Source organism: Protomyctophum bolini, assembly GCF_963924005.1.
Source record: "Protomyctophum bolini genome assembly, chromosome: 14".
NCBI classification, from domain to species: domain Eukaryota; kingdom Metazoa; phylum Chordata; class Actinopteri; order Myctophiformes; family Myctophidae; genus Protomyctophum; species Protomyctophum bolini.
In genome coordinates this window covers 257,153-269,768 of record NC_137875.1, presented here as the reverse complement: position 1 = coordinate 269,768, position 12,616 = coordinate 257,153, and the positions used below count along the sequence as shown (strand labels likewise).

Genomic DNA, 12,616 nt, shown 5'->3' with positions numbered 1-12,616 from the left:
GTAAGGAAGGGGTCGACACTATGCCAGTCTAACCAGTGATCCCACACAGGGGTAAGGGGTCGACACTATGCCAGTCTAACCAGTGATACCACACAGGGGTAAGGGGTTGACACTATGCCAGTCTAACCAGCGATCCGACACAGGGGTAAGGGGTCGACACTATGCCAGTCTAACCAGTGATCCAACACAGGGGTAAGGAAGGGGTCGACACTATGCCAGTCTAACCAGTGATCCCACACAGGGGTAAGGGGCCGACACTATGCCAGTCTAACCAGTGATCCCACACAGGGGTAAGGGGTCGACACTATGCCAGTCTAACCAGTGATCCCACACAGGGGTAAGGGGTCGACACTATGCCAGTCTAACCAGTGATCCCACACAGGGGTAAAGGGGTAAGGGGTCGACCCGTAACCCTAATTTTAGTCGCACAAACCACACCGTGAAGGACAAAAACATTTTGTGAAATAATTTATTGACACATTCTCAAAATATTCAAACCATCCTAGATGTCTATATCACTGTCTGCTCGTACACGCAGAACAAACATTGTGCTGGCAAAACAAAATATGAAATCTGTGGCCGATACCGGACGATAAAATATGAATACAGTAAAACAGGGGTTGCCAGGTTGGTGATAACAAGACAATAAAATATGAGAACAGTGAAAAAGGGGTTGCCAGGTTGGTGATAACAAGACAATAAAATATGAGAACAGTGAAAAAGGGGTTGCCAGGTTGGTGATAACAAGACAATAAAATATGAGAACAGTGAAACAGAGGTTGCCAGGTTGGTGAAACAGTGGAAACAGTGGTTGGTGGTAATGGACAGTACAGAGTAAGGTTCATGGTGCTCCACATTCAGTGTAAACTACAAACAACATGCAGAAAATACAAATTATATTCAGTCTAGATTCCATTAAACCACTTCTATAGGACGTGAGGTGCTCTGTGGTTAAACAATGCTTCTGAAACATCTTCATGTCAACAACCTTCATATTGAACGAAAAGAGAAACCTTCAGGGGTGATTCTCCCTTCCATGGGGACCACCAAAAACCTTCAGGGGTGATTCTCCCTTCCATGGGGACCACCAAACACCTTCAAGATTCTTTTTCAAAAATGTTCAAAAATGGCAGATCTACAAGTTCGCAGCGTGGCACCAAGTGTCACACTGTGAGCTTGTAGATCTGCTATTTTTGCGTAGCCAACGTATACAAAATATGGATAAATATGTGATTGTTTTTTTTTGGGGGGGGGGGCGGTTAAATACAGTAACCGTGCTACTGAGTAGGGGATTCATATACCCAGAATCCTAAAACAGCCGAGCTATGGCTTGTATAAGTCTATGGCTTGTAAGTCGGCGAGTTTGGAACATTGTCGTATAGGACAGATAGCCTCCCCCCCCCCCCCCACGCACCCATCTGAGCAGCCTTCAGCTGGATTAAATAAAGCGATTCTCCCTTCCATGAGGAGCAAAAACTAAAAAGTCCGGATTTCAAAACTGATCATCATTTCGAGCAGAAACATACTTTCTTCGTGAATATTAAAATATTGCAAATCCAAATGTGTCTCGTTCACCATAATTAAACCACCTGATATCTCCATCCACTCACACGCTCGCACATTTAAAATACCACAACCAGTAAAAAATGACTTGTCAAGCTAAAAACTGTACACTCGCACGCAAACGACTCTCACGCAAGCACACATGCACGCACGCACGCACGCGTTCACACACACACACACACACACACACACACACACACACACACACACACACACACACACACACAGTGATATATTTTTTTTTTACAGTAAAGGCACGTCAAAAACACAAAGACATGTTGTCTTAAAAATTATCTCCACCCCCCAAAAAAATAAACTACACGTCACGATCCGTTGACTTCCAAACATGACTTATAATTCCTATAAATAAACACACCCTATTAATTATTACATAACTTATTTCCTGTTAATCACACAGCCCGTGAATTCCAGGCCTCGCGGGACGTGTAAATAATTGATAGAAAATAAGTCGTTTTTTAGGTGAACTCCTTAATGTGGTCAGAAGGTTCAAATTGGACCTGTGCATTCTCAGAGCTTGATAATTAATTTGTTCCAGCTTGGATTGATATATTAGATATATATATATATATATATATATATATATATATATATATATATATATATATATATATATATATATATATATATATATGTGTGTGTTATTGTTATTTATCTGTATCACAATCAAAACCTTTTACATAATTTCTCAAAGCAATAATTAGTTATATTAGAATCCTTGTGTTTGCATTAATATCCCCTTGGCTCACCGTAACTTTGGTGTCCGAACCGGGATTTGAACGCGAAGTAAAACTTTTAAACTCCTTCTGCTTCGGTTTGGGGAGAATTATAATAATGTGTTCAGGCAGTACTCCATGTCGACCAGCAGGAGGCTCTAAATGTAGTTTTCTTTTATTGCACGAACATACTCTACCCAGAATGATGAGTTATGGATTTATTGTCTAAAATGTGTTGCTTGTGTTGCTAAAATGTTTGTGTGTAAAAAGTGTTACGCTTCACTTTTGTCACTAAACCATAAATAAAACAAACAAAATACCAAAACAAAAGAAAATAAAAATTAACATTCTGTGACGCCTGCAATCCAAACTTTCCCGACCGATTCAGCAGTAGATTAATAAATAGATTCAATAAACAGCAGTAGATGAATAAATATCACAATAAATATTAAAACTCTCTATAATTTGGTTCATCCATAATAATAATTCCTACTTCATATGAAATCTAAAGAAATAAATAGTCAGTTATCTGTTGTATTCCAAACCTCCACACATTCTCCACACGATAATAAGATGTATACTTCGCCGCAGGCCGGTGGTGCACGCAGAGCGTGTAGCGTAGCGTGTAGCGCAGCGTGTAGCGCAGCACATACACAAGCTCAGAACGCATTGCAAACCGGCGTAGAAGTTAGCTAATGGACACCCATTAGCTAACTAACGCTGAGTCTGCGATGACACCCATTAGCTAACTCACGCTGAGTCCGCGATGACACCCATTAGCTAACTAACGCTGAGTCTGCGATGACACCCATTAGCTAACTCACGCTGAGTCCGCGATGACACCCATTAGCTAACTAACGCTATGAAGTCCACAATCTATATAGTCTGGAAAGTCTCCTGAAATCCCAGAATAAAAGCTGGCATTTTGCGTTCACGGAAATCTATTTTAAAGTATCTTTACGATCCCTATCTTTTTTTATTTTTCCATTTCTGCTGAATCTGATGACACTCTGAGCTCGCTCTAGTTCATGTATTGCATATAATCTAGTTTATTTAGTTCATGTATTGCATATAATCTAGTTTATTTAGTTCATGTATTGCATATAATCTAGTTTATTTAGTTCATGTATTGCATATAATCTAGTTTATTTAGTTCATGTATTGCATATAATCTAGTTTATTTAGTTCATGTATTGCATATAATCTAGTTTATTTAGTTCATGTATTGCATATAATCTAGTTTATTTAGTTCATGTATTGCATATAATCTAGTTTATTTAGTTCATGTATTGCATATAATCTAGTTTATTTAGTTCATGTATTGCATATAATCTAGTTTATTTCTTGGATAATAATCTAGTGTGTTTGTATAAAGTAAGCGAGCTGTAATTCAACAGTAGTCTGTCTGTCTGTCTGTCTGTCTGTCTCTCTGTCTGTCTGTCTGTCTGTCGTAACAATCTCGTCATTTCCGTGTTCAAAAAACAGCATCGTGTGAAAACGTGTTATCACTGAATGTGAACGCAAAAAAAAAACTAAAAACTAAAAATGCAAAAAAAAGTAGTTATTCCTTATAAGGGCATTCTAAAAACACATACAGGTGTTGTTTTCCTCAGTTTAGGTGTTCCACTTCAGCTTGTGGGTTATTTTAGTCGTGGAGGTGACTGAGGGGGAGGGGGGGGGGGGCATGGCAGGGACCCTCCTCACCCCCGCCCGCTGTGGTGGTGTTGGTGTTGGGCGGCTCCTGACGGCCACCGGGGGGCAGCAGGGAGGCGTCTAGACGTTGATGGCGTGAGCGTGTTTCTTACACAGAGGTTTATCCTTCTTGGAGTAGAAGGGCTGACCCTCCAGGTTCACATTACACACCTAGAGAGAGAGAGAGACATTGACTTTACATTACAGAGAGAGAGAGAGGATTTCGGACGGTTTTAGATAGATTACATCGGCCAAAAGTTGCTACATTTTTCTACATTAAGCCCCCGATTATAGGGAATAAAACAATTTGATTCATTACGTCAATAGCGTCAAGGGTAGAGTACATAGAGGAGGTTCAGTACCTCCTCAGTTCTTACCACAGGCTCTCCTACATAAACTTCTATTGGCTTCAGTCCAATGGAGGCTCTCCTACATAGACTTCTATTGGCTTCAGTCCACTGGAGGCTCTCCTACATAGACTTCTATTGGCTTCAGTCCAACGGAGGCTCTTCTACATAGACTTCTATTGGCTTCAGTCCAATGGAGGCTCTCCTACATAAACTTCTATTGGCTTCAGTCCAATGGAGGCTCTCCTACATAAACTTAATTGGCTTCAGTCCAATGGAGGCTCTCCTACATAGACTTCTATTGGCTTCAGTCCAACGGAGGCTCTCCTACATAGACTTCTATTGGCTTCAGTCTAATGGAGGCTCTCCTACATAGACTTCTATTGGCTTCAGTCCAATGGAGGCTCTCCTACATAGACTTCTATTGGCTTCAGTCCAATGGAGGCTCTTCTACATAGACTTCTATTGGCTTCAGTCCACTGGAGGCTCTCCTACATAGACTTCTATTGGCTTCAGTCCAACGGAGGCTCTCCTACATAGACTTCTATTGGCTTCAGTCTAATGGAGGCTCTTCTACATAGACTTCTATTGGCTTCAGTCCAATGGAGGCTCTCCTACATAGACTTTAGTTGTCACTGTACGATACTTTAAAACAGTTGTCATGTTGCACACATGCTTAAAATAGCACTTATTTGCGCCGCCCTCGTTGAAAACAATGTATTTCCAACTCCAGCTTGTCTCAGTTCAGGCTGCATGAAAAGCGCTCGGTTTCTGCCCCCTCAATGTCCTAACTCTTCTATTAGATGGCTCTGGGTTTCTGCCCCCTCAATGTCCTAACTCTTCTATTAGATGGCTCTGGGTTTCTGTCCCCTCAATGTCCTAACTCTTCTATTAGATGGCTCTGGGTTTCTGCCCCCTCAATGTCCTAACTCTTCTATTGGATGGCTCTGGTGTCAGAGGCGTCTGGGAGAAATGCGAGGCCCTGTGCGATATGTCCTGTGGGAAAGGTCTTTGAATAAATACTTTTTGAAATGTCTATGGGAAAAATGCATTGGGAATTATTTCCTGGGCCTGGCGTCGTCATGAAAGGGGGCGGGACTGCAACGCTCTAAAGTGTAGTGGTGCATTGTGGGTATTGTAGTTGTACTCACAGCGCAGACGAAGCAGGTGTCGTGCCAGGTGTGTCCCAGAGCCTCGATGAATTTATCTCCTGCTTCAACCGGGAAGTCACATCCATGACACTTAGTACTGAAGAGAGAGATGTAGTCTGGAGGGGAGAGAGACATTCACTTTACATTACAGACAGAGAGAGAGAGAGAGATTAAGTCACATCCATGACACTTAGTACTGAAGAGAGAGATGTAGTCTGGAGGGGAGAGAGACATTCACTTTACATTACAGACAGAGAGAGAGAGAGAGAGAGAGATTAAGTCACATCCATGACACTTAGGGTACTGACCTCTCCATGTGAAACAGACTGTTTCCTCTATGTTAGTGTATAGTGTGTAGTGTATAGTGTATAGTGTATAGTGTGTAGTGTGTAGTGTGTAGTGTGTAGTGTGTAGTGTGTAGTGTATAGTGTGTATTGTATAGTGTATAGTGTGTAGTGTGTAGTGTGTATTGTATAGTGTGTAGTGTGTAGTGTGTATTGTATAGTGTATAGTGTGTAGTGTATAGTGTATAGTGTGTAGTGTATAGTGTGTAGTGTGTAGTGTATAGTGTGTATTGTATAGTGTATAGTGTGTAGTGTATAGTGTGTAGTGTGTAGTGTATAGTGTGTAGTGTATAGTGTGTAGTGTGTAGTGTGTAGTGTGTAGTGTGTAGTGTATAGTGTGTAGTGTGTAGTGTGTAGTGTGTATTGTATAGTGTATAGTGTGTAGTGTGTAGTGTGTAGTGTGTAGTGTATAGTGTAGTGTGTAGTGTGTAGTGTATAGTGTGTATTGTATAGTGTATAGTGTGTAGTGTGTAGTGTGTAGTGTATAGTGTGTAGTGTATAGTGTGTAGTGTGTAGTGTGTAGTGTGTATTGTATAGTGTATAGTGTGTAGTGTGTAGTGTGTAGTGTATAGTGTGTAGTGTGTAGTGTGTAGTGTGTATTGTATAGTGTGTAGTGTGTAGTGTGTAGTGTATAGTGTGTAGTGTGTAGTGTGTAGTGTGTAGTGTATAGTGTGTAGTGTGTAGTGTATAGTGTATAGTGTGTAGTGTGTAGTGTGTAGTGTATAGTGTGTATTGTATAGTGTATAGTGTGTAGTGTGTATTGTATAGTGTGTAGTGTGTAGTGTGTATTGTATAGTGTATAGTGTGTAGTGTATAGTGTATAGTGTGTAGTGTGTAGTGTGTAGTGTGTAGTGTATAGTGTGTATTGTATAGTGTATAGTATGTAGTGTGTAGTGTGTAGTGTATAGTGTGTAGTGTATAGTGTGTAGTGTGTAGTGTGTATTGTATAGTGTATAGTGTGTAGTGTGTAGTGTGTAGTGTGTATTGTGTAGTGTGTAGTGTGTAGTGTATAGTGTATAGTGTGTAGTGTGTAGTGTGTAGTGTATAGTTTGTATTGTATAGTGTATAGTGTGTAGTGTATAGTGTATAGTGTGTAGTGTGTAGTGTGTAGTGTGTAGTGTGTAGTGGTACTGACCCTTCTCGCAGTACGGCTCTCCGTCCTCCATGTGAAACAGACTGTTTCCTCTATGTTAGTGTATAGTGTGTAGTGTATAGTGTATAGTGTGTAGTGTGTAGTGTATAGTGTATAGTGTGTAGTGTGTAGTGTGTAGTGTATAGTGTGTAGTGTGTAGTGTGTAGTGTGTAGTGTATAGTGTGTAGTGTGTAGTGTGTAGTGTGTAGTGTGTAGTGTATAGTGTGTAGTGTGTAGTGTGTAGTGTATAGTGTATAGTGTGTAGTGTGTAGTGTGTAGTGTGTAGTGTATAGTGTGTAGTGTGTAGTGTGTAGTGTGTAGTGTATAGTGTGTAGTGTGTAGTGTGTAGTGTATAGTGTATAGTGTGTAGTGTGTATTGTATAGTGTGTAGTGTGTAGTGTGTAGTGTATAGTGTATAGTGTGTAGTGTGTAGTGTATAGTGTATAGTGTATAGTGTGTAGTGTGTAGTGTGTAGTGTATAGTGTGTATTGTAGTGGTACTGACCCTTCTCGCAGTACGGCTCTCCGTCCTCCATGTGAAACAGACTGTTTCCTCTATGTTAGTGTATAGTGTGTAGTGTGTAGTGTATAGTGTGTAGTGTGTAGTGTGTATTGTATAGTGTGTAGTGTGTAGTGTATAGTGTGTAGTGTGTATTGTATAGTGTGTAGTGTGTAGTGTGTAGTGTGTATTGTATAGTGTGTAGTGTGTAGTGTATAGTGTGTAGTGTATAGTGTGTAGTGTGTAGTGTATAGTGTGTATTGTATAGTGTGTAGTGTGTAGTGTATAGTGTGTAGTGTGTATTGTATAGTGTGTAGTGTGTAGTGTGTAGTGGATAGTGTGTAGTGTGTAGTGTGTATTGTATAGTGTGTAGTGTGTAGTGTATAGTGTGTAGTGTATAGTGTGTAGTGTATAGTGTATAGTGTGTAGTGTGTATTGTATAGTGTGTAGTGTGTAGTGTATAGTGTGTAGTGTGTATTGTATAGTGTGTAGTGTATAGTGTGTAGTGTGTATTGTATAGTGTGTAGTGTGTAGTGTGTAGTGTGTAGTGTGTAGTGTATAGTGTATAGTGTGTAGTGTGTAGTGTATAGTGTGTAGTGTATAGTGTGTAGTGTATAGTGTGTAGTGTAGTGGTACTGACCCTTCTCGCAGTACGGCTCTCCGTCCTCCATGTGAAACAGACTGTTTCCGAAAGCCTTCCCACACGCTGCGCACACGAAGCACGTGGTGTGCCACGTCTGCCTCAGGGCGTGCATCACTTCCTGTTAACACACCACATGACACATGACATCACTTCCTGTCAACACACCGCATGACACATGGCATTACTTCCTGTCAACACACCACATGACAACCACATCACTTCCTGTCCGTCAACAAATCGCCAAAGTTGTTTCGAGTCGACTATTGACTCCTACTAACTACTAACGTTGGATTTATAAACTGCATCGCTGCTGGTGAAGGAGGAGGGAATGACCGATTGTGTGAGACCGATTGTGTGAGACCGATTGTGAGAGACCGATTGTGAGAGACCGATTGTGTGAGACCGATTGTGAGAGACCGATTGTGAGAGACCGATTGTGTGAGACCGATTGTGTGAGACCGATTGTGTGAGACCGATGGTGTGAGACCAATTGTGTGAGATCGGTAGTGCCACTGTTATGTTCTTAGCTTACGCATGTTTCATGATAACTACTTTTTTATGTATTGCAATGCTTTTTGTTCTTGCTTAATGTAAATCGCTCTGGATTAAGAGTGTCTGCTAAATGTAAATTGTGTGCGTGCTTGCGTGCATGTGCGTGTGCGTGCGTGCGTGTGTGCGTGCGTGCGTGTGTACATGCGTGTGTGCGTGCGTGCATGTGCGTGTGCGTGCGTGCGTGTGTGTGTGCGTGCGTGTGTGTGTGCGTGCGTGCGTGTGTGCGTGTGTGTGTGCGTGCGTGTGTGCGTGTGTGTGTGCGTGCGTGCGTGCGTGCCTCACCCCCATGATCTTGGTGCTACAGCGAGCGCAGGTCGGGGCGAAGAACTCCCCGTAGCAGTTCTCACAGTAGACGGCGTTCTGCTCCTCCACGAAGCTCACGTCTGCCAGAGAGGAGTGGCAGTAGTGGCAGTTAAACTCCTCTGGGTGCCACGAACGACCCAACGCCACCAGGAAGGGTCCTCTGGGAGAGAAATATACACAAATATACACAAATATACATAAATATTACAGTTTAACTCCTCTGGGTGCCACGAACGACCCAACGCCACCAGGAAGGGTCCTCTGGGAGAGAAATATACACAAATATACATAAATATACATAAATATTACAGTTGAACTCCTCTGGGTGCCACGAACGACCCAACGCCACCAGGAAGGGTCCTCTGGGAGAGAAATATACACAAATATACATAAATATACATAAATATTACAGTTTAACTCCTCTGGGTGCCACGAACGACCCAACGCCACCAGGAAGGGTCCTCTGGGAGAGAAATATACACAAATATACATAAATATACATAAATATTACAGTTTAACTCCTCTGGGTGCCACGAACGACCCAACGCCACCAGGAAGGGTCCTCTGGGAGAGAAATATACACAAATATACATAAATATACATAAATATTACAGTTTAACTCCTCTGGGTGCCACGAACGACCCAACGCCACCAGGAAGGGTCCTCTGGGAGAGAAATATACACAAATATACATAAATATACATAAATATTACAGTTTAACTCCTCTGGGTGCCACGAACGACCCAATGCCACCAGGAAGGGTCCTCTGGTAGAGAAATATACATAAATATTACTATCAATATATATATAGACAGACAGACAGACAGACAGACAGACAGGTTCAGTCAGACAGGCAGACAGACAGGCAGGTCACCTGATCACTCCGTTGCAGGATCCACACAGCGGCGTCCGGGTTCCTCCCGTGTAGCGCTCGGCCCGCTGGGCCACGCCCCTCGCCACGGAGGGGGCGGAGAAAGGGGCGGGGCTCTGGTTGAAGGGGGCGGCGTTAGGGTTGGGGGGGGCGGGCGCCGCAGCGGGGGGAGGGGGGCCCGGGATGTAGGCGGGGGGAGGAGGGGCGGCCTGGGGGAGAGAGGGGGGGAGTCACAGTGATTACGTCATTGTCTAGCCCATTTACGTCTGACATCGAAATTAAAATGACGTGTTCTAAATTCAGTTTTGTGAAATACCCTCATGTTTCACAACACTACCGAGTGGCGCACTACGAGCTTGTAGATCTGCTATTCACTATATATAATGTCAGAATGATCGGATCGGGAGCCAAAAGAATACGTGATTAATATCAATCAGATGGCGTACATGTTTGTGTTTTGTAATGTCTGTGTTTAGGGACAAGATGGAATACATGTTCCCTTCATTGTCAATGGAGTTTAATGTCTGTGTTTAGGGACAAGATGGAGTTTAATGTTTGTGTTTAGGGACAAGATGGAATACATGTTCCCTTCATTGTCAATGGAGTTTAATGTCTGTGTTTAGGGACAAGATGGAGTTTAATGTTTGTGTTTAGGGACAAGATGGAGTTTAATGTCTGTGTTTAGGGACAAGATGGCGTAAATGTTCCCTTCATTGTCAATGGAGTTTAATGTCTGTGTTTAGGGACAAGATGGAGTTTAATGTCTGTGTTTAGGGACAAGATGGAGTTTAATGTCTGTGTTTAGGGACAAGATGGAGTTTAATGTCTGTGTTTAGGGACAAGATGGAGTTTAATGTCTGTGTTTAGGGACAAGATGGAGTTTAATGTCTGTGTTTAGGGACAAGATGGAATACATGTTCCCTTCATTGTCAATGACGTTTTTAAAACAAACATTGAACTAAAAACAAACATTAAACCTGTATATCGGATCGGGGGAAATGGGGGAGGGGCTGTATACTGTGGTGGGTGTGGTCTTACCTGGGGGAGGGGCTGTATATTGTGGTGGGTGTGGTCTAACCTGGGGGAGGGGCTGTATGGTGGGTGTGGTCTTACCTGGGGGAGGGGTTGTATATTGTGGTGGGTGTGGTCTTACCTGGGGGAGGGGCTGTATGGTGGGTGTGGTCTTACCTGGGGGAGGGGCTGTATATTGTGGGTGTGGTCTTACCTGGGGGAGGGGCTGTATGGTGGGTGTGGTCTTACCTTGGGGAGGGGCTGTATTGTGGGTGTGGTCTAACCTGGGGGAGGGGCTGTATTGTGGGTGTGGTCTTACCTGGGGGAGGGGCTGTATCTTGACCGTCGTGGTGGTCTTGGCGGGGTCGTATTTGTCGGCGAAGCCGTCGTCCGTCACCCAGGGGGGTCGGTTGGCGCTGGAGGGGGGAGGGGCCGCGGGCTGGGCCCCCGGGGCAGGGGCGGGGCCTGGGGCGGAGCCTAGGCACAGGGGAAAGAGACCTGGGTGTCACAGAGACTGGGGCGAATGTTCTTACCAGGGGTGGGGCTTTATTCTAATGAGGGGGTGGTCCTTACCAGGGTGGGTGTGGTTTATATGTTAATGAGGGGTGGTCCTTACCAGGGTGGGTGTGGTTTATATGTTAATGAGGGGTGGTCCTTACCAGGGTGGGTGTGGTTTATATGTTAATGAGGGGTGGTCCTTACCAGGGTGGGTGTGGTTTATATGTTAATGAGGGGGTGGTCCTTACCAGGGTGGGTGTGGTTTATATGTTAATGAGGGGGTGGTCCTTAACAGGGTGGGTGTGGTTTATATGTTAATGGGGGGGTGGTCCTTACCAGTGTGGATGGGGTTTATATGCTAATGAGTGGGCGGTCCTTACCAGGGTGGGTGGGGTATATATTATATGCTAATGAGGGGGCGGTCCTTACCAGGTTGGGTGGGATAGATGGAGGTGGAGCTAACCACCTTGGGGGCGGGGCCACCCATCGGAATCTGGATGGAGCTCTGCTGCATGGCTTGTGACATCATGGGCGGGCCTTCAAATCAAATCAAAAACAAACTTAATTTATAATGAAGCACATTGACATCAAATCAAAACAAACTTAATTTACACAGATTATAAATTAAGTTTAGATTATATTATTATATCATTAATATGCACATTGTCACATATTAAAAATGTGTCCATGGAGTTCAAAATAAAGTTTTGTTTTGTGAATCTGTTAACTATGAGTTTACGAATCCTGTTCTGCTGTAAGTAGGACAGGCATTCATAATGTTAATGTTAATGTAATGAGTATTATGAATCATTCATAATGTTAATGTAATGAGTATTATGAATCATGTTCTGCTTCCGCCCATTTCTTTTGATCATCTTCATGTTTTATAACAGCTTTGTTGTAAATATTGTATTTGAAACTGAAGGACGATCAAATAAACTAAACTAAAAACATGGATTAAAGTTATTTTTGGAGATGATTCTCAGTCACGGTTGTGATTCGACACTTTAATAACATTGAATTGAATTGAATCACCTTGCTGCATCATGGGTTGGCCTTGTGGCATCATGGGCGGGCCTTGTGACATCATGGGTGGGCCTTGTGGCATCATGGGTGGGCCTTGTGGCATCATGGGCGGGCCTTGTGGCATCATGGGTGGGCCTTGTGGCATCATGGGTGGGCCTTGTGGCATCATGGGTGGGCCTTGCTGCATGGGAGGGTGCTGATACTGCTGGTACTGCTGCGGCATTGGCTGGTACTGCTGAGGGGGCGGGCCT

General features: G+C 43.3%; 1 protein-coding gene across 1 annotated transcript in view; it reads right to left on the bottom strand.

The window, feature by feature from the left end:
- Nucleotides 1-3,319: 3,319 nt before the first annotated feature.
- LOC308328303 (LIM domain-binding protein 3-like) overlaps nt 3,320-12,616 on the bottom strand; it is a 46,369-nt gene continuing 37,072 nt past the window's right edge. The window contains 8 exon segments of the mRNA XM_080782071.1: nt 3,320-4,160; nt 5,488-5,603; nt 8,102-8,222; nt 8,939-9,119; nt 9,834-10,039; nt 11,161-11,318; nt 11,769-11,876; nt 12,375-12,616. The exon segment at nt 12,375-12,616 is cut by the window's right edge and continues 48 nt beyond it. Of these exon segments, the coding sequence (XP_080638197.1) occupies nt 4,071-4,160; nt 5,488-5,603; nt 8,102-8,222; nt 8,939-9,119; nt 9,834-10,039; nt 11,161-11,318; nt 11,769-11,876; nt 12,375-12,616 (1,222 nt within the window). The 3' untranslated portion in view covers nt 3,320-4,070.